Source organism: Planococcus citri, chromosome 4, assembly GCF_950023065.1.
Source record: "Planococcus citri chromosome 4, ihPlaCitr1.1, whole genome shotgun sequence".
Lineage (NCBI taxonomy): Eukaryota > Metazoa > Arthropoda > Insecta > Hemiptera > Pseudococcidae > Planococcus > Planococcus citri.
The window spans coordinates 30,944,446-30,971,077 of record NC_088680.1 but is presented as its reverse complement, the minus strand read 5'-3'; the positions used below and the strand labels follow the sequence as shown (position 1 = coordinate 30,971,077).

General features: G+C 33.5%; 3 protein-coding genes across 3 annotated transcripts in view; 1 reads left to right on the top strand and 2 right to left on the bottom strand.

Moving 5' to 3' along the window:
* Positions 1-26,632, bottom strand: part of LOC135845811 (hemicentin-1-like) — a 972,708-nt gene that overhangs the window by 243,093 nt on the left and 702,983 nt on the right. The window lies entirely within an intron of this gene.
* LOC135844372 (uncharacterized) lies at positions 3,325-9,115 on the top strand. The gene is made up of 7 exons (XM_065362534.1): positions 3,325-3,575; positions 3,656-3,918; positions 4,020-4,097; positions 4,192-4,317; positions 4,393-4,566; positions 7,783-8,043; positions 8,630-9,115. Exons 1-7 carry the CDS (start codon positions 3,494-3,496, stop codon positions 9,077-9,079), a joined length of 1,434 nt encoding a protein of 477 aa, XP_065218606.1. The 5' UTR covers positions 3,325-3,493; the 3' UTR covers positions 9,080-9,115.
* LOC135843874 (uncharacterized) lies at positions 22,852-25,407 on the bottom strand. Its single transcript, XM_065361913.1, has 2 exons — positions 25,223-25,407; positions 22,852-24,665 (listed from the first exon to the last, which is right to left on the bottom strand). The coding sequence occupies exon 2, from the start codon at positions 24,627-24,629 to the stop codon at positions 22,977-22,979; it is 1,653 nt and encodes a 550-aa protein (XP_065217985.1). The 5' UTR covers positions 24,630-24,665; positions 25,223-25,407; the 3' UTR covers positions 22,852-22,976.

Genomic DNA, 26,632 nt, shown 5'->3' with positions numbered 1-26,632 from the left:
TTTAACAAGAAATTTTTTTTACTTCGACTTTAAGTTACCTTGGGTTGGGAATTGAAACACTGTCGTCATATTTGTTTAACATTCGCGCTACCGGATACAATAACATCGTCGCTAATTTTCGAGAAAAACGAAGAAAAAACAAGGGCAAAATTCGAGTCATTTTTCGCATCTCGGCTGTTCTTTTTTTTCTCATTTTCTCGACAACCAGCCCGCGTATGAGAGAAATTTCTCATTATTCGCAGCCGAAGAAAATACGTCGAAAAATTTCCTTTCGCAAACTTTTATATTGCTTTTTGTTTGTTTGCTTTTTTCATCGTCGACTATACAGAAATGAATAAGAAATTTCCCAAATTTCGATATAAGTAATTTTTTATTGAATGCGATTCGACCCGCTTTGCCTATAATACATGTAAGATATCGATGTCGTTTCGAGTGCTCGAGTAGAAAGTTCCATTTGTTTGAAATTAAACATTTTGCTCGACTAATTTGTTGTGTGATGGGAAAAGGTGTACGATGACGGGTGATGTTTCGTTTTGTATTTTATTTTTTCGTTTTTTGAGGTTGAATGGGGTAAGAGGGCGTGAAAAACTCGTGTTTTGGCCTTCAAAATTGGCATTTTTTTTTATTCGCGTTTCCTCAACTAATCGTTTTGAAAAATTGAAAAAATCAATTCAAAGGTAGGTATGCACTTTTAAGTATGTAGTTGAGCAATTTCATTCGATCCAAAAATATGCAAAATCTGAGACAGTTGAGCCCCTCTCCCCCCCTTTTCACTACTTTTTCCAATCTTTTCCTGTCCATAATATTTGACATTTTTGAACTTAAAAAAAATTCTCAATTATTTCCATCTTAGAAATCCAGCTAAAACTTTGCAGAAAAACAACAAATGACTGCTCAACGTGACATCAAACGTCACCATCTTATTTGAAAATAATTTACTAAGAAGAAAAAAAAGGTGTTTTTCTCTCAATAATAGGAGAAAAGCAACTCGAAGTCTGTGACATGCTTGACAAGTTTTATCAAAATCTTTACAACGACCATCTGTAGTTTAAAATTAGTTGGGTGTCGTGTTTCTCGACTCTTCATTTCGATGTAAACCTGCTGAAAAGTTTTCCACGTAAAATATTCAGCAAAGATTCGAAGAGGTGGAAGAGAGAAGGGTGTACTTTCAAATTAACGTTGTTTTAGAGATCAGAAGTAAGGAATAGGCGGAGTTGGTGACATCAAACCTATACTTTATAGGTTAGATAGACTCTCTAAAACATTAAATCAAGTACGAGAGATTTTTGAATGGAATTTTCCATAAAGTAGAGTCGACGGTTTAGTTTTATTGTATTATGAAATACCTACTCTCTAAATTTGAAACAGTCAATTTTCACTGCTTAGCAGTCACGACATTTTGGCTTCTTAAAAGCAGTAGTTTTTTACTGCAAAACACTGAAAAATCTACTGAGAAAATTTTTTACTGTTTTTCAGTAAAAAACTACTGCTTTCAAGAAGCCAAAATGTCGTGACTGCTAAGCAGTGAAAATTGACTGTTTCAAATTTAGAGAGTATAGAAAAAATTTATTTTTTAAACGAAGAGTTATTCTATGAAGAAAACCAGCGCCACAAAGTTGATATTAAGCGCGAGCAGCACAGTTACCTACTCGTATTTATTCTTGTTAGTAAGAAAGTTTATGAACAATTTATGCCGATGACAATTCAATCATGAATCGAAAATCTCCAAGTATTCAGCAATGTACCATACTTAACGGATAGATTCAACATTGAATTCATTCATTGAATGCAGTTGAATCACTTTATGAACAAAAATGAAATAACTACCTGTACCAGAAATGGATAGAATTAGCAAACCTAATTCATTAATCATTGAATGCAAATTAGTTTGCGAACTAAAAAAACTGAAAGTTGAGAGTATTCAGGATTGATTCTTTGACGTTTTTACACAACTTGAAGTTGACTTTTCAACGTTTCATAAATCTGTAGAAATTGCAGAACATGCAGAAGTTGGGTATCTAATACAATATGATTGTACCATGATTCAGCACTCACCATACAGTTCTGAAAGATTCTCATTAATTTTGGTTCAATTGCAAAATTGAAGGAGCTATGATGAAATTCCCACAATCTTTTTGGTAGAGAATTCAAAGCAAAATAAATTGGGCAATGTTCATTAGGGTGTAGTATCGCGAAAAAAAAATCAAAAGGATTCTGACCAAATTCAGTACAGACTTTTATTGTGAATTGGAAATCACTCAAAAATTTTTTTTGCTCTGGAGATGTCCCTGGAAGGGAGATATTAGTGTTCAAAGAGGGGGAATTTTCGTAAAAATTATATTCTTTGCTTTGGCCTCTACTTAATCCGTTTTGAGAGGAAATGGCCCCGTTTCAACAAATGATATTTGAGATTTTTTGTCGAAGTATGTAAGCCATATTGACGTTAAAATTCAACACAACACTTTTAGGGTTCTGTGTTTTGAAAATATTTTTTCCAAAATTTTTGTACATATCAATGCCAAAACATCGAAAAATATAATTTTTAAAACTGGAGAAATATTTTGGAATACGACGGTAATAAGTTTTTGGTGATACTGACAATTTCAAAAAATCTAAAAAAAGCCAAAAATTTACCAAATTTTTTTAGTTTCTTGAAATGGACATTGACGACCAACTAATTGGCACTACTGTATTCCAAAATATTTACCAAGTTTCAAAAATGATTTCTTTCGATATTTTGGCATAATTAATGCGAAATATTTGAAATTTCAAAGTACGAATTGATCCAAAAATAAGTGATTTGCAATTTTTCAATCACTCAGTAAAACCTTAGAGGTGGTTTGGATTTTGATAGCAATAACATGAATCGTCGCAAAATCTCAAATACTTTCATTTGAGACTAGATCATTTTCCCCAAAACAGGTTGGGCAGGGAGCTGGACCAAAAAAAGGAAATTTTCGATGATTTACAGCTCAAACTGAAGGTCTTGACTGAATTTGACCAAAATTCTCAGATTTTTTTCGCGATTGAAAAACCTACCTATAGCGTTTTGAAAATTTCAACGAATTATGGCTCCTATAATTTTGAAAAAATATTCATCAGAATGGCGTCATTTATAATTACTTGTATGCAGTTTGGTTTCTCAGGCATTCAATATAATTATCTGATTAATGCCTGTATTTTTTACAATGTTGAGAGTGTGATCAAATCTTTGCTATGTAGAAAAATTTTCAATTCATTGATAAAATTTGCTGATTAATTTCAGACCTGATATAGAATTCAGTACCTAGATGAAAATTATTTCCTTATATGATTTGGATCATTTCATTACGTAATGTGCTTTCATCAAACCTAATTTATTAAGTTCAACATTGATACAATTTTCATTACTATAGATGTGACTCCTCAACAAAATTAAAATTCATCAAGTATCAAAATTTGCTGTAAAACAAACGAGTTAATTTTTACTCTTGGCTCAAACATTTTTTTAAAAATGACCCAATCAGTATTTTTATTCAAGTTTTACTTGATTTATTCGTATTTTAATTTCGTATCAGTAGTCAGATCAGAAGACGGTAATCATATCCTATTGAATGAAGTTCCTGATGAATTGTAACAATTAGTAAGTAATTTCTTCATCTTTTCGTTATTGCAGCTTTACTTTACAGTCTGAAACATTGCACCAGGACACTCGATATAGAAGAAACACCTTGCTTGACCGCATGCCCCGCCACCTACAAACGAGAAAGGAAATTCAACGATGAGGTCTCCATCAGTGGCAAGAGTTTATTTCTGAGAAACTTTTACCCATCAGATGATGAAGGACCGTACGAAATCAAATTGGATATTTGTAATACGTCCTTTGAACCTGTAACTGTTTATGATTCCAAACACGATAAATACCAGATCGGTTATGAGGTTGATGTTCCTTCATTATTATTATTTTTTTCTCGCCAAATGAATTTCATTTTAATTGTAGGCCTTGTATTATTTATTCAATTTTTTTGTCTCTCTTTTAGCTCTACTATTGGCATAAAGAGAAAGAGGATATGGAAATACGCTCGATTCACCAGAATTACTACGATCAATACAGAGCGGTTGAAATATTATAGTATTCATTTCTATAAGCTACACTTATTTCGTAGGCTAAATTTCAATAATTTTAATGGCATGTAATTTTTACCTACGCAGGTAAATATGACTCAGAATATCCGCGATAAAGTGACTCATTTTATGAAACCACCAAATGATCTTTTTATAAAATACGTCGATGGACCAAACACGAAATTCAATTTAGCCGATGGATCTCAAACTCTGGTAGGTATAACGGTTCAACAACATCAAAGTATCTTTTTTTCCAAATTTGAATAAACTTTATCCGATTATTTACAGGTTTTTCATTGGATACCGGTGTTCTCCGTTGATTATTCGAGGTACAAAAGACGAGTTCGGCTTACGTATAATGCCCATTTAAACGAAGAATTTCAGCCAGATCTCAATAGCACGATACCGACATGCGACGATTTCAACTTAGAAGACGAAGATATGACGGATCTTTTCTCCGAAGTAAGTTTCGCCGGTTCTGCGGCGAAAGGGCCAATCTGAGTATTTTTGGCGGAGGGCCAGTCTGTTCAGAAGTGCTCGTACGAAACGGCTAAACTGCTCATTTAACTAAAAATGAATTATGAAATATGCGAATACAAAAGTGCCAAGGACCAATCTGCTATGTGGTGATTGTTTCATTTTTTTCTGTTTAATTGAATGAATAAAATGCAAAATTTTTTTATCATAATAGCAGTGAGATGATAAAGTCACACATTATTGATGAGCTTCAATTCATAAATATGATCGAAGCAGCTATGCAATGTATTCAAGTTCATGAAGTTCAGAACCAGACTTTTTAAACGCAGATTGGCTCTTTCGCTGCAGAACCGTCGATGCATAAAATGTGTATACCTACTGATTACTCTTGGATTATGTTGAACTTGAGCTATACCTATGAGTACATTATGACAGAAGGGATACATATCACTCTCCTCTTCTGATTACGAGTTCTATCAATTGATCTTTGGTATTTTAAATCGTGAAATTCTCGAATTTTTATGTCATTTTGTCTTCAACAAGAAACTTTGAAAAAAACAAAAAAAAAACAAAGGATACAATTGCGATGCCGCACGGTTATTGAAGTGTCATACAATTCAGAACAGACTCCAGTAAGCAAGTTACATTATTTCAACATCCAATAATGAAAATACTTGAAAATCAGTCCATGTTCACCATAGGCAACGGTTCACAAAAATGAGATTAGTTGAAAAACATTCGTTAATCGGACTCATTGATTAGATTCTACATAAAATAAGTGACCTGCACTCAAAAAGAAAGTTCCTAAGTATTAATATGAGAAAAAAAGACTAAAAATATAGTCTCGCAACGAAATGATTAGGGTATAGCAGAGTACAATGAGCGGCAGGTGTTCTACAAGTCCCCTTTTCCTTTTTTTTTAAAAAGATTTAATGCATTAAAATAATGAACTAAAATTGCAATTACTCAGCAATTACCTATCCAAATTGAACGAAAAATAATCTATTCCCGCCGCCTTAATGATTCTCATATTCTGTCCAATATATACAAAAAACGGTTGGATAGTTTAAGAGAACATTCAAATGAAATAAAATTTCATATTTCCGAGCGAAACCAATAGTGTGCTACGCACACTAAAAACACAACGGAAAATACTGGAAGCTTAAATGTCATCCAATTTAGAACGGACTCTAGTAAGCAAGTTACATTATTTCAACATCCAATAATAAGAAGACATGAAAATCAACCCAAGTTCATCAAGGGCAAAGGTTTCCAAAACTGAAATCAGTTGAAAAACGTTCGTTAGCCATTCTCATTGACCAGATTCCAAAATGAGTGATCTACACTCAAATATGTAGATAATGAAGTTCCCAAAGTTGAGAAACAAAGACTGAAAATGAAACCTCGCTTCGAAATGATTAGATTTGTTTTGAATGTGGGGCTTCTCTCTCCTCTAAATGGGGCTAAATTACTTTTCGTATTTTTCATGTACTTTTTTTCAATAATTTCAAACCAATAACTACTTTGATTCATCGCTGAAAATGTAATTTCATTTGGATTTATATTTTGATTGAAGTCCATTTTTGGGAAAAAGGAGAATGGTAAATTTGAAAAACCCACAAAGTAACTAAACCAATGTACACAAATGGCAAAATTCAGCACTTGCCTCAAATTTTTGAAGTTTCTACAAAGAATTACCATGCTCATTTTGCAAAAGTGAAGGAAAATTGTTCGGTTAAATGTTACCTATAATATTTCAGAGTACCTATCCTTAAGTACTTATCCTAATTTTGCAAATTTCAAATTTCTTAAAATTTTTCAACCCACTTACCTACAGCATTTTTAAAGGACTATTTTAAAAAAAACAAACCTCAAGAAATTGCGATCAATTTAATTTGTAGCTACAACTTTGCGAATCATCTACTTATTCTGGTAATACGTATATATATTTCAATATTCTTGCAAATATTCCGCGACTTTTCAGCATATTTTCATAATGAAAATGCAACGTTATTGGCTACTCATCGGGTTGGAAATGAGCTACAAAACACCAGAAAAATCGAAATTTGAAAAATGATTCAAGGTATCTATATAATTTAAGTAGCTCAATTCAGCTTTTTTAATATATTTTTAATGTCGAATTAGCTGTAAGAAAAAAATCTGGAACTTTCAAAAATGTATAAGAGCCTGAATTTTTTGATTGATCAGCTGCATCCCACCCTTAGACCAGTCCAAGCTCTTCTCTATTGATAGCAACTTCTTTACTCTGCCAATAAATGAGTTCTTCATAAATTATTATGCAACTTACTCACGCCCAGACGATGGACATATATTCTACTCTTGTGCATTATTCAGTGGTTAAAAAAGCACTCACCTGAAACAAAAAAATGAAATACAATGTAGAATAGCTAAATTCAACCAATCGTGTTACAATAATTATAACTCATCATTACACGAAATTTTTGACACATATTACACATAAACCAATCAAACCATCAGTTACTCGCATTGCTGATTACAGAAAAGTATCTGCTTTTTGTCAATGCTTACCTAACGTTACAAGTTGCTTTTTTCAAAAGCTCCAATTGTTGTACTTCGACATGGTGCGAGCTATTTTTCAATTCTTGATTGATTAGGTACGATAGGTAGATCGAAATCAAAAATCAAAAAACTGATCAATCAAAAAAAAGATTGTCAAAAGATTGTTTTTTTTTTTTATTAGAAAAAAATACGTAGGTAGGTAATTTTTGTGAACCAAAGACAAAGATGAAACGAAACAATAAAAAACAAACGATAACGTCGAACGTTAAGTATACCGATGGAACAAATCGATTTTAGGCGTTCGATCAATCCATTGTCGTTCATGATTGATTTTTTTGATTACTGATCTGGAAGTCTATTTTTGAGGATAAATTGACGTTTCGTTTCAAAAATGATCAATTTATAACTTAAAGGATGAAAAATCGCAAATGAATCGATTTCTGAGGTGTGATTCAAGTGATTCAGGTACATAGATTACCATTTGAAAATTGCTGAGCGTCTTTTTTGTTTTTTTACAAAACAAAAAATACTTACTGAAAAAAATAAAAAAGAGATAACAAGTTTTTTTTAAATCCTAAAAATATGGATTCAAATGTTCACCAGATGCTCATATTTTTCTCTCAAAATTTTTTCTGATTTTTTTATCACATTATGCTACAGGAAAATCAAGAAAAATGTTTGAAAGATATTGTGACAGAAACATTTGAAGACAAGACTTCCTCCCAAAACATGGCATGCGGACAATCGTACGGCTGTTTGGAGAAATCACAGATCATCCCACTTTGGTATTTTAGCTCACGATCAACTCAGCTCGCCAGCTGCAAACTAATGAATATCATGCCAGTTTGGAAGACCATTGCTGAGGGACAACTGAGAAAAGTTGACCAATATATACTCGCAATACTGAACACTTGGCGTGAAGTAAGTGCAGTTTGAATTATAGAGTAGATCAATTGAAAAAAAAACACACACACTGGACCACATTTTTATTGCTGGGAGATTTGAACTTCAATTTATGAGAATCCCATTAAAAAATTTATACCTCACTTTCAAGGGGGATGAGATGTGAGCCTTCAAAGTGTAATTTTTTGTCCTTTTTTGGGTACAGGTAGTTCTTTAAAAAAAAGTACTGCCTCATTAAATCTCCCCCCTCCCCCCTGAGGTATAAAAGTATAGAAAATGGAGAAATTGGCCATTTTTCCTGATCTTCAATTGCTTCAAAATGGTAGTTGTTGAGTTGATTCCCAATCTAGACACAAAAAATGATCGAATTATTCCCACCTCGTTTCTTCCACTCACGTGCAGAGAAGTGTCAAAATTTGACACTCGGAATCACATTTTAACTCTCAAGCTGCACTCAAAAGAAGAAAAACTACCTGGGAATCAATTCGATCCTACTCCTGATTCCAAAAAATCATTTGGGAATCAACTCTGTACCTACAGCCTTCAAAATAACCCTTAGTTTCGTACCATGAATCTAATCGTTCATTATGTACTTTTCTTTCAGGATTTAAAGATCGACAAAGATCACACATTCGGTGAAATAATCTACGGCACATGGAGTGCCCTAAAACTACCCACCAAAAACAACCCATACAAGCCCCAAGAAATGTACCTATCAAACACAGAACGCAATCAAGTCGTGACTATCCCCAAAATAATATACAGAATTGTATCTGTTTGGTGGCGCGGTGTTGCCATCATCATCCATAATGATCTCAGCCGTATAGACGATAAACAAAGAATTTGTACAAAAGAAGAGTATGTTAAAGGATGGGAGAATATTACCAATGAAGACTCGACAATTGGACTAACTTATACGTGTCCTTTGACTAAAGAAGTCGATTATAGGTTAGGAATCAATGCGTTTACATCTCATTTTGGTTTAGAATTGCATGGTTCACCAGATCAATCAAAAATATTACTCAAAGATTACCGGAAAATAAGTGCTAAATAAGTAAGAAAATTTTTAAAGATGAAATTATATACGTTTTAGTTTTTCAATTGAATTTTTAAAATAGTTTTCCTCTATACATTCTCCACGATATTTCTCGTAATACCCTTGACCTTGGTAGGGAGAACTGAAATGTTAACTCAATGCATGAAGTAGATAAGTATTGAATTTCAGTGGAGGGGGTGAATTGGAAAAATTCACAATGCCTTGATTCCTTTCCTGCTCCATTCAATAAAACCATCAATAGATTTGAACCAAAATGTTTCGGGCCAAACCTCCCTTTTCCCAGAATTTCTTTTTCCGAGCTGGATCAGTGATCGACATCAGTGACATTGCCAATCGCCCTTGATAACTATTTGGAATTTATGCTAAAAGCGAGGAAAGGAGTAGAACGACTGGAATGAGTTAAGCATTGAAAAAACACTATTTCAGCGGCTCAGTGATCGCTATAGTTCCAATCTTCAATGAAATTTGGATTTTGTTGAATGTTCCTAGATGGAGTGGAATGAGTTAAGCATTGAAAAAACACCATTTCAGCATTCTACAAAAAATTCACAAAGTGCGTGAGTATTCCAAGGGAAGAAAAAGAAAACGTCAAGCTAGATTAAAACCAAAGGGGAACGCAGAAAAAAAAATGAAAAAATGTAGCCGGCAACTCGCGAGTACGAGGCGGAAAACCGCGCTTAAAGTACATGACGAGTACCTAACAAACCTCATCGTATATTTTGTACCTCTCTCACCCCCTTGCCCAATCGCTATAGCAGCAGTACCGGCGACGTAAATGTTTAATTTGAATTTATGAAACATAATAACTTTTTCAAGACGCGATGACATCGCGCACCGCGTAATTTAATTTGAAATTTATTTATTTTTTCACCTTTGGCCTTTTATACGGACGCGTAGATGCAGAGAAAGAGAGAAAATATGAAACATTAGAGGAGTAATTTTATCCGGCATACGAAAATTCCCCGATACTCGTAATGTTGGTACTGCTTCGTGTGGAATTTTTCATCGGTGGTGGTAGTTGTGGTTGTGAGGTGGAAAAAAAATAGAGAAAAATGGTGTTGTGATACGAGTTACGAGGTGTAAGGACCCGACCATGTTGTGTTGATTTATTTTTTTAGAGAAATGAATCATATTAGCGGCTAAGTTGAGATCGAGGTCGTGGTTTTAGAACGATGCTGTTTGTATTTGGTGAGTTGATTTGATTGTACTTACTTGAAGATACATTATACCAGAAGTGTCGTGTCTCCGGTGTAGCAGATGATGCAGGTATAATACATTGGTAAAGTAAATATCTCTGCTTAACTAAATTTGAAAAACTGGTAAGAATACTTTAAAAATTATAAAAGTGCGATATTTTCAAACCAGAAAATATTTTTCCAGGGTAAAAGTTGAGCTTTTACACTTATTAAACATTTAAAAAGATTCGCTATTTTTTACATAAAAATTTCCAATTTCCAAAAAAAAATTATGAGCGGTTTTGAAATTTTTTAATAAAAAAGTGTACGTTAGGGCTTGTTGTTTCCCATTCTTCTTTTGAAATTTAATGACACCCAGCAAACAATTATAGCTCAATAACCTCAACAAGACGGATGCGAAATTCAAGTTTTTTAAATTTTCATATGTCAGGAACACTTTTTTTGAATTTTGTATTTTTTGTTTAACGTAGGTACCAATATTGTTCAATTTGAATTATACCATTTTAGCAGATGATCTCCAAATTATCATTATTTAAAACCACAGAATCGTCATTCAAAGAGCTCCCAAACTCGACAAAAATGAAAGTTGAGCTTTCCTTATGCTCTTAACGTGATGATCTGGAAGTATTAAAAACATCAAGAAAAATCTTGCAAACTACAACAAAATTGAAAAAAAATAATGTTGAAGCACTTTGGAAAATTTTAAATTTTTTTAAATTTCAATCTTTCATTATGTGAAAAGGTTGAGCACTGGCCGGGAATTTTGAAATTTTTTAAACATCAAATTGAGGTCATTTAATAATTATTTCTTGCTATGCTCGCTCCCGTCAAATTTCGAAAAAATAAATGAAAAATGACTCATCGTAGTAGATTTTACTTGACAAATGAAGAAAAATCAAAAAGCCAGCAAAAATTTCAAGAGTTGAGTTACAGCTTTCGATTTTTAAAAGAAGCTTCAAAAATGTCAATTCGATCCATTGATGAGATCAAATTTAATAAAATTGAAGTAAAAAGTTGAAAATTGATCTACGAATTTCAAATTTCCTCTCCAATTTGATCAAATTTTGACTTTCCATTAGAAAAAGAGATGAGTTAGAATTTTCAAATATTCTCCAAAAATTGAAAAATCAAATCCCTTGTCCAGTTCAAGAACTTTCTGCCAGTTGGAATAATTCTCTAGTTGGCATGAAAATTCAACTTTCACTCATTGTGCTATCACTTTTGCAAAAATTCAAATCAGTTTGATACCTATGATTTCAACAGTTAATTACCTACCTCAAAATGTGAAATTGGAAGATCTGGATATTACGTATTTTTCCTACGTTCTATGTAAGCAATTTCATCTTTTTATGATTTTTTGTTCAAAAATCAGAAAGCTCGAAATTCAAAATTTTCTTAGCTGTAGAATTTCAGCATAAAATTACATTAAGTATTAATGCATGAAAATTTCAATTCATGGTTTTGGATAAAACTGATCTTCTTTTCAAAAATTCAGAAACTCATTTCACAAAATTCATGCGAATACTTATTTTAAACGAACGTTTCAAAACCCTATAAAATTTCAGTTGCTTTATCAACTTTTCAATTCGATTCAGAAATTGCAATTATCTGAAATTCATCGCTTCTTTTTGATAAAAATAATTTATAAAAATCAGTTCTGAAGCCAAGATTGACTCTCTCACACTAAATTTAACGAATTTTGATTTTTCCAGAATTGAATTTCTCCAGCATGTAAGTAAACATGGAAAATGAACGTGGCCAGCTAAGAATTGAGTTTTGGCTAATTTGAATAATTTCTGGGTAGGTACATAATTATTACTCTCGTATTCTTATCAAGTACATATAACAGGGGGTATATGCTGGACCGCCATTTTCTAGCGAAAGCGATTTATTTATAAGTCGAAAACTATGACATTTACAGAAATATTACAAGAGTCCTTTTTTGTAGAAAATTAAATAATATGACCAATTTTGCAAAAATCTTGTTTCATGGAATAGAACATAAGATTTTGAAAAAATAAAAAAAATATGAAATTTTTTTGTTTTCTCATTTTTTTCCAATTTTTCATGTTCTACAACATGAAATTTTAATTCCATAATTGCTCATATTTTTTCATTTTGCACAAAAAAGGATTCTTGTGAAATATATTTGTAATAATTATTACGCGTTATTGTAATATTTTTCGACTTATAAAAAATTCGCTTAAGCAAAAAAAAAGTTGCACAAAAACTTGAAGGAAATGTCACAAGTTTTATTACAAACGGAGGAAAAAATAATTTTGCATGAATAAGAATGAAAGTTTTCAAGGACAGCTGATCCAGAGGAGAGTCCAAGTGCAACTCAAGTCGATGAATAAATTTTAAAAAATTATAGATTTTCACAAAGTGACGCAAGTGTGCTGAAAATTGGATAATTTGAGATGAAAACTATTGGCAGTGAACCATTGAAAACTAAATTCTGCAAAAGGTTGCCTTGAAAGTAAGTGGGTGCTTTATTTCATCCACATTGGGAAGTTTTTTTCTTTTATGATTTAATAATTTCAGAAACCAGAAAGAGAAAACCATTCGCAAGATTACTTCAACACATTTCTTATTGTTTGTAAGCCAGTTATTTACCTACCACAGAAAAAATCCTCAAACTAATATGGATATCATGGCAGTTAAAATTCTAAATACAAAACCTTAATTCTATTAAAACTTTCGAAAAATACCTAAAAGAATGATTAGAGATCAAAGCTTTCTACAGTGCAGGAATTTTTCGAAACCAAATCCATAGAAATGATGTGTCTATGGGTACTAAAACCCACCCTATTTCTAAGTTAACATTGTACGATGCTGAAAGGCACATTCTGTGCAATAAAATATTTGAATTTGAATTTGAATTTGAATAAGATCATTCTTGAACATTCGATGCACAAAGTGCATGGAAAAGTTGAGAAGGATCTAGAAAAGCACTTTTCAGTGAAATTAAAAAATTCTAAAAATTGTAAATTGTGTGTTGAAGACTTCAAAATGGCTATAAATGATAAAATTCGATTCGGAGGAGTCGATATTAAAAATTTCCCAACTAAAAATTTTAGATTCTGAAATGTATTTTTCGACTTTTGGTGAATTTTCGAAGATCGATCGTTTGGACCAAAAATTCAAAAAAATCAAAATTTCATAAAAAAATCAACTTGGAAGCTGAAATTTGTTACATATCCTACTTTTGATCTCAATTGATTGAAACTGGAGTTTTAAAACCATTTTTGGCTGTAAGATTTTTAAAAATTGAAATTTCCACAAAATTTCACCCTTTGAAGTTGGAAATCTAAAATTTACTTCATACTCTGACTCGATTAGAGGTGATTTAAAGCCATCCTGGAGCCTTCAATATGGCTTGAAACCACCTTTAATAGACTTAGCACATTTATAATATGAAAAGAATCCAATGGCTATCGTTGGGTAATGACTAATGAAATAATGTAAGCTTATATTACTGAAATCATTACCTGAAGTAATAAAATAACAATGCCCGAGGCATTTGAGGAAAAGAAAGATGAGACTTGTACGCTAGAGTAAGCTTTTGAAAAAGTGTCGTATGCGGTAGAGGAACGCAGATACAGACTACAGTGAGAAAAAAACAAGCGGAAAACTTTTTGGTTATATGTACTATAAGAAGAGAAGCCTGTAATAGTAAAGTGCGACTCGACGACGCGATTCGCAGCAGCATGCGGCAATGTTCGCCCCATTAAAAACTCAAATGAAAAGTACTATTTATAGAAAATCCAATCCGCCGAACTAATTTCAAATAAAAATAAATGGTTCCAAAAGTTTGTAAAAAGAAAATGGTCGCGAGAAAGACAGACAATGCGAAAGTACTCTGTAACAAAAGAGAAAAGATTGAAACGAGTACACAGAGTTTTATGTGTACTGCGCCAGGAGGAATAGAAGAGAAAGAGACACACGAATGAAATCAATATATAAAGAGGAGATTACTTTCGCGTTACTTCATCACTTATCCTTATATTCGCGGGCGTATATTAACCTCGAGGCTAAGTAGTGCAGTGCTCGATGCTAAACTCGAATAACATTATTCTTGGTCTGAAGCCAAATGCGTGTCTCAGGTCAATAAGCCAACAACGATTACGCATCCCAATGTAGTGTATGCTGATTCCCCTCCGGTCAGTGAATTGCTACCATAAGCTGAGCAATTATACAGTCGAGTACTTCAAATTGTACGGTGTTGGGTAGGACGACAATTATTATAAAAATAAGGCTACAGTAAACCTTTTTTTTTCAGAAGTCTTTCAGTTGAAATTTCGCTCATTTGGGTTGTCAAAATGTGAGAAAACTTTTCCAAAAATTGTTTACTTCTTTCACCCTTTCCAGATCATTCACTGTTCAATGTTCATGTCAACTGAAATTTTCGAAAATGAGGATCCCTTCCATCGCCTCTCCCATGAATCCTATCAAATAATACTTGTCTCACAGTATTTTCTCTACAATTTCACTTCTTATAACAATCCCAGCACAGGCAACTCTTATCGTTCAAATTTGAAAAAATATCACTCGAAACATCAACAAAATCATGATGTTTTCATTTTAATGAAATTTTTCACATGATGGAGCAAAATTTTTGCTACCGCAAAAAGTAATACATATAATTATTTAAAATGAAACTTTAAAACAAAATAATCGTATCAGCCATTATCTACTTCTTTACAATCCAAGTAGCCGCCCCCTCCCCTCATCCATTTCAAACATGGCACTTAGAAACGTTTTTCAACAGACGTTTTGCTTCATTTGTACAGAAATTGACTTCAAAAACAGGGATGCACAGTGAGTTTTTGGATATAGCTGACCTTTTCAAAAAAAAACTGTGAGTTCTACTCATTAACTCAAGAGTTGGACTATCTTTTAAAAAGAGTCCGAGTGAGTTCCACTTCTTTACTCAAAGTTTTTAAAAACTCTTTTGAGAAGAACTGACATTCAAAGGGTGAATTGTTTTATTTTTTATTTTTTATTTATATTTTTTTGGAAGTCTGATTGAGCCCAGCAAAAAATTACGACCGAATTACCTCAACTAAACGTAGGAAAAATTACACATTTTTCTGTCAGTGCCTAACGTTCTCAGCGAGAGCTCAAAATTTGAAGAATTAAAAATTTTTTTCGAGTAAGTAACGTTTTAAAAAAATTGAATTCATTGGTGTTCAAGTGATTTTTTGAGCTTCATTATCATCACTTACAAACGTCGATCAGCTGTAACATCTTAATTAAATTACATAGCACAACCAAAAACTATCATTATGTTTGGAAAAAAACTATTATTTTTAAAATTTCTGTACTTGATAAAAAGAATTAAGAGATCACTTGAACCAAAAAAATTAAATTAAATTAAAACGTTGGAAAGTTTTTAAAAGTTCTAAGATATATGACTTTTGCCAGAGGGGTTTAAGCAGTGACCTGAAAATACCCATGAAATTTTTCTGAAGCCCCGTTGAGGCCATTCGGCAATATTTTTTTGCTAAGCTCCATAAAATTTTAAGGAGATACAGTACACGATTTTGGAAACATTAAATAAATGTAGTTATGCATATCGCCTGCAATTCTGATTTGTTTTTACTATGGTGAGCCTTACTTGAATTTTTTTCGGGTGGAGGGGAGGAGAGGAATTGGAAATGAGATTTGGAGAAAGTTGTGGGAGGACCTCGAGACTCTGTGGGAAAAATTTTTGGCCCACAAATTTTACGATCTCTTATCTACTGGGGTTTCAGATTTTAAAATTTACATTGGAAATCAAAAGAAAAAATTTTCTCAAAAAATTATTTTGGAGATAAATGATTATACGTATCATATCCACTTGGAAGTAGACTAATTAAAGCCGTTTTTTGACATCTTGATTCACTTTTTTGAGGTTATTTTACACAAGTTACAAATAGGTCCAAAATCGTATCATTTTTGTAAGTTATACAAAACCTTTGGAAAAGTGAAAAAAATTGAAAATGGTTTTCATATATCTAAAGCGGATACGTATAACAATATGATCAATCATCACTGAAAAATATTTTCTCAAACAAACTGTGTTTTTTCAATTTTCAATGCGTTAAATATTAAAATTGGACCCCCCCCCCCCAAGTGATAGGTAGATAGTAAAAGTTTTAGACTCAAAAATTTCCCACAGTCTTTCGAAGTCCCACCATTACTTTTTTTCGAATCTCATCTCCAATTTTCCAGAAAAAAAAGGTCAAAGAGGACCCACCCTAGTCTTATTTACCCTTGTTGCCATCTTAAATTTTCTTCTACGCCATCCAGGTGGAAGGGAAAAGTATGCCGATTTATTCCAAAAAACATAAAACATAAGCTACATAGGTTCTGAAAATTGTCTATGTGCCATTTTTTTTTGCTTGATCGATAGACTAAAATCATGACAAAATTCTTAACAAAGTGTTCCTAAAACTTATGTCAGTTTTTTTGGGGGGAAGGGGATTTTTATTTAGGTACATCCAGAAAAAAAAATAAAAACTTAATAGTTCTAAATTTCATTGAAAAAAATGGATAATAAAAACAAAGAATTTTTCATCAAGTTTCCCTCATTCTTGTATTTTTATAGGTTAATTTTTCAAAGCTTTTAGGATCATTTATTGTTGTTAAATTTTTCCCCGTTTTTGTAATTTTAGACCTTTCTTGCAAAAACACGATGTTTCTTATGGTGGAGGTGGTAGAGTAATAACCTTGTACACCAGAAACTTTCTAAAACATGATTATTCATTAAGAAGTGTGACAGTGGTATGTAAATATTAAATAATTATCAGAATAGTCCCAAAATTTCAAATTCCTAAATGAATAAAAATTTATCAAATGAACATTTTCAAAAATTCTTATGTAAGTATGTAGTTCATAAATTTAAAATTAGGTAAACTCAAAGTTTATTTAACACAAGACTTTTTTAAAACCAATTTTCCTGATTTTCAAACTGCTCCTACCCATCTTAAAAATATTTGTTAGGTAACCTAAAATTTCAAATTTTTTCATTTTTGCGTAAAGTTCATCACGTCATTATGATTTTTTTTCAATAACATTGCTGAGCGCAAAAAATAAGTTTATATTAGAGCTCAGCAAATTCGAAAACTTCATAACGAACCTAATTTTAGATTCATTATCTGAAAATTTCATTTTTGATGCATAAAAATTCTGCTCCCTTAGTTTACAAATTCAGAAAATTTTCAAAGAGCTGAATAGGTATACCCGCATATTTCTCTTTCCGGATCCATTATTTATCGACGATGAATTGTAAAAATATCTAATAATACCTATATACGAATTTTTATTCAGAAATTTATGATGTTAAATATTACACTTTCACAATTGCACATCCATCTACCGCAATAATTAGATATGGATATTTTTGCAAAAAAAAAAAACTACCAACGCAGCTAGCACAATAAGTAGGAAAATAGATGCTATAGCTGCTATTACGAGGTGGTATTGATTCGATATTGTATCTGGTAAAATGCTGAATAAACAGAATTTCGAATCAGCAAAGGCGGCTCGGTCGATTATCTTTATAGTTGTATTTGTCTCCGAATACAGTATTACGTCTATTGACACCTCTCCCCCTTTCCATCTGGTATTCTCTTCATGCTATCTGGTATCGTGTGCCGCGTATGCCAAGGGCAAGGGCGACACGGAGTCAGAATAGGGAGAGTTTAGGTCACATAATACGATGAAAATAGAGGGACCGGAGGCGAATTCGAAGCCCGTTTCTCGTTTATAAGTTGAAATTGCGAAAAGGTCCCCGCATTCGACCGCGTTCGACCGCAAACTTGGCCGCAAAATTCTCGCTGCGAAATGTAACGAAAACGCCGAGGTGGAGCAGAGATGTCGACGAATTCTTCTCCGCTGTGTAGTTAGGTATGTGTGTGGTATACGAATGAGGATTGTGTAGTCTCATCGTATATAGAAAGAGAAAATGGAAACACGCAGCCAGTAAAAAGAGCCGGAGTCATTTACGGAAATAAAATTCAAACTTAAAACGTATGTGGATACGAAATAGACAAGGAGAAAGCACATCAGATTGCTGGAAAGACGATGTGAACCGTAGAGGGGGATAAATTCCTTGGTAGAATAATTCGGGTGCCTTTCTCTCATAGTGGCAACAAAAAAGAGATGCGACCAAGACGACGATGAAGACGATGGAGCATTTAGGCACGTTGGCGATGGCGTGGTGGTCGGACCCGAGAGACGAGCTTTTCTTGAGAAAATACCGGATTGTGTAAAAATTATATTCAATTTAAATTAACGGACAACTGAAGCACGATAATTTATTTCCATTGTTGCGAAAACTTGGCTCGGCGTTTTGTTGCCGGTTTCGCTCGAAATTAGTGCAATGCGATGATGAAAAATTTCGCCAACTGTACGCCAAGCCGAGTGTGAAATGTGAATAGAATTTTGTTACGTTCCTCGGCGCTGTTTACTCGAGAAAACGCTTTAAAATACTTCGATTTCGGTACGAGCCACACGCTATGCTAACTCTCGTCTCGCTTTCGCGTCTGTCTTCGGGAGAGTTGAGGTGGAGTTTTTTCCTACTACTCGTATCTCGAATACCAGAGTAAATTGAACTGCAACCGAGTTTCAAGTGTTGTAAATAGTGGTCGAGGTTGGCGCATGGTTAGGTATACAGGGTGTCCTCTCATCTGCAGTCAAAAGTTCTATTTAACCATTTTTTAGCTGGAAATTATTGCGGTAAGAAAAAAATATTTTAAGATTTCAAAGTGAGATAGGTATTTTTTGAAAAAAAATTTTAAAAATAAATAATAAAATAATTTTACATCAAAGCTACCTATATTGAAAACTTTTAAGGGCTTCAAGGGTTTCCCAACTGTCTCTTAAAAATTTTGAAACAGATAAAGCTAGATCATAAGAACGTGCAAAAATATACCTACCACTGGCCAGAATTTTAGGTGCTGAATAGTAGGTACATTTTTTGATTTCTGATGAATTTTATGAAATCAGACAATAAATTGAAAATAATCAAAAATTTCACCAAATCGACCTGAAAATCTGAAATTTGGCACATGCCTTACTTCCGACCTTCCAAATCGATTGGAAATAGTTTTGAATCGTTTTCAGCCTTTTCTGGAGCCTCCAGCGGATTTTCAATACTTGAAATCTTCTTGAAATTTTACCAAGAAAGCGAAAGTTTCACTCTATGCCCGGATTTCAGCACGATAAGTTGACTGAAGCTAGTTTTTTAGCAGTTCTGGAGTCTCCAGTGGCATTTTGGAAATTCCAGTTTTCCAAAACAACACCATAAAATCTATTCAACTTTAGCACTTATGATCACGATCAACCACATTTTAATCCAGTGATGTAACAATTGAAAATTTGAAAAGTTCTACACCCTTTTTCAAAAAGTTCTCAAGAGCTCTAAAATGGCTTGGAAACACCCGAAAACAACTCATCATGTCATTCAGATTTTTTTGTCATCTAACAGTAGGGGAACAGTGAACTTTTAAAATTTTCAATACCTAATGAAATTGCTGGAAAAAAATATGGTCTTGAACTGGCAGACACAGATTTTGAAAAAATGGTGTGTAATCGGTGAAGAAAGTTTCTACTCTCCAAAGTGTTTTTTTTTTTTTTTTGGAAAACTGCAGTTTCCAAAATGTTACTGGAGGCTCCAGAGTGGTTTCAAACCAACTTCAGTTGACTCGTAATTTTGAAACTGAGGGACAGGGAGCAAATTTTGGTTTTCTAACTTCATTTGGTCAACTTTTCAAAAATCAGCTGGAGGCTCTAGAACTGCAGCTTAAAACTGTTCAAAATTTTCACTAATCGATTCTGGGACTCGAAAAAAAGGCGATGTAATCAAATTTTAGCTTTCTAGGTCAATTTGATAAAATTTTGATACCTACCTTTCTAATTTTTAATCCAAATTTAATTTTTATAAATTCATCATCAACTAACAACGACGCATCAATTCAAGGTACCTATGAACATTGTAACTATCGTCAATATCTTCAAATAGTGTGAGGTAAGTCGTTCTTTAAAAATAAAGCAAATGTTTTACGAGCGCATTAAAACGCGCAAAGCTACACAATAGTAGATGAGCACATCCTGAGCCCAGCTCGGCCCCAAAGAAAACATTATAGCTCACTAAATCATTGCTGACTTTAACGCAAACACAGTGCAAAAGCCCAAGCTTCTCGGTTGGTCGGTCTGTCGGTCAAGGATGAGGCGCACAGCGGAGGGAAAAAATATGAAAGTATATCGTTAAATTCGGCTTCGGAAACAGAAACCAGCGAAAAAGAAGAGACGCAGCTCGGAGGTGGAATTCATGAATAAGTAAAACGACTTTACATTACGAGTTACCGCGCTCAACGTCGTGGCCGCCCTGTGGGTAAAAATCTAAACTGTAAATGGACGTTATACTTACAAAAATGCCACCTTCTCCTCCGTCGTCGTATCTTATATAGAATATCCTACGAAAAAATATATATTTTTGAGCTCGTATTGAACGTGCGTGTAGTACGAGTATGTATAGTCGTCCGCCAAATCTGAGAAGAAATATGGGCTCAGGACGCATACGAGACCTACCGAGACAAAATATGTACTCAGAGTCTTTGTAAGAGATTGCTGATTGTGCATTTTTTTCTTTTTCTAGATGCATTTTATTTTCACCGAGAACCGAAGACGACGATAAATAATGTACTTGATTTGCATTTCTAGTACTTCAATATTCGTGCTTTGTTGTAAGAAAAAAAAAAGACCTTTCAGAACGTTTGTTTCAAGGCATGAGTTAATGGATACAGTTGGTCAGTACTCACGGGGATTTGAATACTATGATCACGAGGTCGAAATCTCGTCACGCTCATTAGCATTAGGTAAGATTTTTTAAAGCATATTCACTAGAAATATCCTGCGATCGGAGAGTAAGTAATCCATTAGACCAGAATCATGCAAGGTACAAATAAATGTAAGTACCTATCTGAAGTTGAAAAAAATTTACATGTCAAACACCGGGCACTCCCATGACTCCGAATATATCTATAGTGCCCCCTGAATATGGTTTTGGGGAAAATTCAGCACAGAGAAAATTTATTTCCATAGCATGAAACAGTTTGTTCCACGTCCATTGAACCAATAGTTAGCGAAAAAATATGGCTCACACAATAGGGCATAGTGGAATTTTAAAGTCACCCCTCCCCCATAATCACGAGTGAAAATGAACTGTTGAAGAATTACTCAAAAGAGACCTTGTGACCAATCAAAGTAGGTTGAAATTTCGTGAAAAATTCGAATATTTCCACGAGAACTTTATTTCAGTTTTTCTTACAAGAATTATTAGCCCAAAATTGAGTTACGATTTTAGCGTTCCTCGAACAGCGTCGTGTGGCCCATCAAAACGGGTTAAAATTTTGCAAGAAATTCAAATATTTCACGGAAATTATTTTTGGACATTTTTGAAAGATTTTAAACCCATAATTCGGTTACAATTTTTGGATATTTGAAAAAATTGTCATGCCACCTATGAACACGAAACTTATTAGTGTTAATCAAGCATTGACCATCAGTAAAACGCTGATTGCAATATAGTTTTTGCGTTTGTTTGTTTGGTTCTAAAGAACCCGGCCAATAATTTTTCAATCCCATTTGAAATGCTTTATGGTATTTGCTGATTTGCAAACAAAATAATTATATAATTTTTTCGCACATCGTACAAAAAATATAAAAAACCAAAATTTTAATTAAAACTTTTTTGAGCACTTTGAAGAACTTTGGGCCCAGAATTGAGTCAAGTTCCCGGGTAGTTATGACAAAAACGAAGATATATCTTCCATGACTTCTGAAAATGGGTTAAAATTTCAGCAAAAAATCAAAAAATTTCATCAACATTTTTTCTGAGTATTTTTAAAAACTTTTTAGCCCAAAACTTGAATTATAATTTTTGAAATTTTCAAAAAAGTGCCCTAAAATCCATCAAAGTGAGTCACAAATTAAGACGAAAATTGATAATTTATATCAAAACTTACATTGGGATTGCCTCATTAAATTTTGTTGATTTTTGGAAGTACATTTTTCATTAAGCAAAAAATTCTTCAAAGGTGCTAAAAAAAAGTTCTGAAGAGAATTTTCGATTTTCCGTCGAAATTGAAACTCATCTGGATACGTTGCATGACATGTTCTTCAAAAATCATAAGTCAATTTCAAGCTTAAAATTTTTCAAAAGGGTTCAAAAAACTTTTTTGTCGAAATATGTGGATTTCTCACAAAATTTTAACTCATTTTGATAGGTTTCAAGGTCACTTTTAAATATTTCTCCAAATGATGATTTTAATCCGAAATGAGGAGAGGACGACATCAAGATTTGACTGCTCCCTAATATGTAAGCTGGCCTCTTTTCATGAACTTTAGTTCAAAGAACCTGGAACGAACCTCTTTATTCTATAGGTATACATATGATTTTTTTCGCCCCCGACTCAATGACGATTGTGTAACGATTTTTGTGAATAATGTGTCCAAAAATCACCTTGAGGGACATTATGGTGTCGCAATATGCCACTCTGCAGCTGAAAATAAATATACGAGGGGCAGTCAGTAAGTAAGTTTAATTTTGCTCTAACTTTTGAACGAGTGGGAATTTTTGGAGGAAATTTGGTGAAAATATTTGTGATCACAAACCATTGAAACACAAACCAACTTCATTCAAAAACTCGTCACTGACCATTAAGCATATCAGAAAAATGAGTATACATTTCTAGATTAGGTAGTACGTTGATAAGCACATTAAACTGGTTACGATTGTACCCAATTACCGAGGCGTAACCACTCGAAAGAAATATCGAACCGATTGCGTCATTGTGTAAGCCACCGTAGTATTCACTTTCATTCTGAATAATTACTTTCTGCAAATTCTCAAAATTCCGCAATGACAACTCACTAAAATAAGAGATGGGAACACCAAATAAATTGTTGGTACCGCGAGTAAAACTTTCCATCGTGCTACTAAAGCATTTCTCTTTTAATTTTGGTTTCTGGAGCATCCTACTGATGAAATCAGATAACCACGAGGTAGGCTGGTAATCACGAATTTGTAACGTGCTGATGAATCGTGACGTCGAATAGGGAGAATACATCTGAACAGCTACATGACTAAGAGAACTATATCCACCATACCATTGAGTGGCATTTTCAATGGTAGCATTATCGATACCTCTAAGACGAGCCATTTCGAGAAATTCTTTCTCAAAAATACCATAATAAGGGTACAGGTCTCGGTTATCGAATACGTATGCTTTGTAATAAGTGAGCACGCGGGAGCCCATTAAAGTGCCCGGACTAGGAGCTCGTATTGCCCCAGATATGACGGCTTTCTCTAAATGTGCATTTGATTGAATAGTATGATGTAAGAATTTCTTCCAAATGGTGTTAAAATTATCGCTGCAATTGCTGGAGAAATTTGATGATTTATTTACGAAGTAGGTTCTGTACACGTAGTATTCATGGTCGTCGAAAAGTATGACCACTTTTCGTTTATACGTTTTGTTTAATAACTCGGACAAATGTTGTATTCCTTCAACTACTTGAGATTCATTCAACGCCGTTGCTTTCTCCGGATCGTAAAATGTTCGAAATTGTTCTATGTCTCGAGCAACACCGTCTTTTTTTTTAGTACTAGCTTTGCTATGTTCTTTATCAAGTCGCCTGAGTAAACTTTCATGACGTTTGTAAGTTTGATGTATCATTATTCTCACAGATTCGAGGATATTTTCCATTGTCAGGTTCACTCCAGACATGTATATGACCGGGTGATCGGCCAGATGTTCTTGGAAACCAGATACGAGAGGTACTCCATCTAGTTCTTGGATGGTACCATTTTTCAATACTACTTTACCTTCGTTAAAGTAAAGATGGCTTGCTGACTGTTGTTTGGGTGTTTCGAATCCATCCGAGTCCAAAGGAAGCTCGCAATAAAATTTTATCATAGAGAGGTTGATGGTTTTACCCCATTTTGGAGGAGCTGTGGCGATGACGACTTCGCTATTCCACAACGATTTCCACATTTTCTTTATGAGTAGTGACTTGTCTACCCACAAGGCTGAGTCTTGGATGAAGGTCTGAAAGTCTCCATCGTCGGGAGTGGCGATTTGTACGGATGTGTCGGCGTGGTTTTCAAGATTTATTCCTTTTTTGGATAGAATTCTTGTCAAAGGCCAATCTTTGGCTAACTTGTATGAGTATGTAGTAGAAGTAGGTGTTATCTTGGATTTATTGAGTGATGGAGACCCATTGGTTTGATTAATAGAATCTGCCAAGAAAAATGCGATTTTACAAATCATCCATACTGCTGATCGTGAGGGCAGATTCATAGTGTTTTGTTTCGAATTTCAAATAAATGGAGTTACCTAGTTGAGGAAAAAAATTGAATTAGAAGCAGCGAAAACTCACGTTAATTGATATTTAGAACATGTAAGTAGTTACTCCTCTCCAGCCTAATCCCAAAGGCTTGAGTATGAAGCATATTTTTGTGCATTAATGTGTAGGTAAACTGAATTTTTTGGAAAAGTTTATGGAGAACGAAATTAACAGATCTGGCCACATATCCGAAAAACTGTACAGGGTGCAAGTGACTTTAATCCTTATTTATGTAATTCAATAATAATATTTTGGCCTAGTTTTAACACACGGTGTGTTAAAAAAAAATCGAAGTTTAAATCATAGCCTGAGATACAACCCAGACTCCAAAAGATATTCGTTCTTGGAATGGTGTCCTGAAATTGAGAGACCGCTTAGTAATCAGAGGGAGAGGTAAGAAGACGATAATCGTGTGTTTTTGTATGGGTGGGAGGGGGAGATGGGCAGTAAGGCTGAATGAGCTGCGTTGGAGGTAGTCTGAGTACAGAATTGGATCAACTATACCTAATCAAGGAACTGCATGATCAACGTTCAAAGATTAACATACCTGATAGCATTATTTTCAGTTTGAAAAGTTACATTTTTATTGTAGAAATTCAAAATGAACTAAATAAACAAGCAATACTGCGAGTTGAGGAAATTTCAAATGAGATTCCTGCTAGCATTGTAAAAAAAAAATCAGCAATACACATCGAAAAAGTTATACTGTACAGTGATAAGAATGCCTTTTCTAAATTAAACCAAGTATATTTTCAATTGGAATGATTAATTTATAGATTACTATTACGAAATTAATCAAAAGATATTAAAACTGATAACAAATATAGCGCAGATCCATCATGATATATTGTATTCCTGTGATAACGTATGAAGTAAGCAATTGATTTTCTTTGTAGATTTTCAAAAATCACCATTCATTATCCATAAAAATGTTTAGGAAAAAATTGTTGAACCATTACATTGGCTCTTGGAATTTAAATTTTACCATTTTTTGTCAATTTGGATCCTCTATCAAATTACTGATTCATTTCAAATGAACCGAACTTGAAAATTGAATTTCGAGTTACTCAAATAAATTTCTTCTTCTGAGTACCATTTCAAACATTAATGTGAAAAATTGAAATTCCACCAGAGACTCCAGATTGCTTATATGTGATGAAATTCTAGTTCAAAAAAATGTTTTCTCATTGGTTTTGGTAGTCGAATGATGGATTCAATATTGTTCTCAAATAGTCATCTAGACTCTTTCAAAATTTCTTATTTGGAATTTATTCGACTGGAATCTGCTGGAAGAGTGCATTTTTGAGTCAAATCCCACTTGAAAGTGACTGAAAATCTTGATTTTACCCACCTACATATTTGTACATCAATTGTCACAACTTTGGTAGGATTTCAGAACTATTTTAAAAAGTGGTGATAATGGTTTTCAGCTCTTCATATCATTTTCAACTGCCTCAGTGGAATAAAAAATGTCTATTGGAGTTTGAAAAAGCGTTCCAAAATCTTTTTAAAAAATTCCACCTACTCTCTGGTTGTATCATTTCAACACATCTACAAATTTGATTGAAAAAAAAATTGTAGAGCATTGTTAGAGATGGAAAATTTGTGGAAAATTCACGTTTTACTCCTCAGAGAAGGAGTAATTAGTAGGTGAGGAGCTGTCGAAAACCTTTTTAAAAATTCCATCTACTCTCTGGTTGTATCATTTCAACACATCTACAAACCTGATTTTAAAAAAATTATTGAGAATTGTCAGGGATGGAAAATTTTCGTTTTACTCCACAAAGGAGGTTATTTTTTAAAAGTAGAATTTTTCAGAAAATCAATAAAACTCCGAAATCTTAACTGCAAGAGTCCAAGAGCCGAAACCTAGAAGAAAAAAATTAAAAATACCAAAATACCAATTTTAAAATAATTTCGGTATTATTTTCATAAGTAGTAAGTATAGGCAACGATT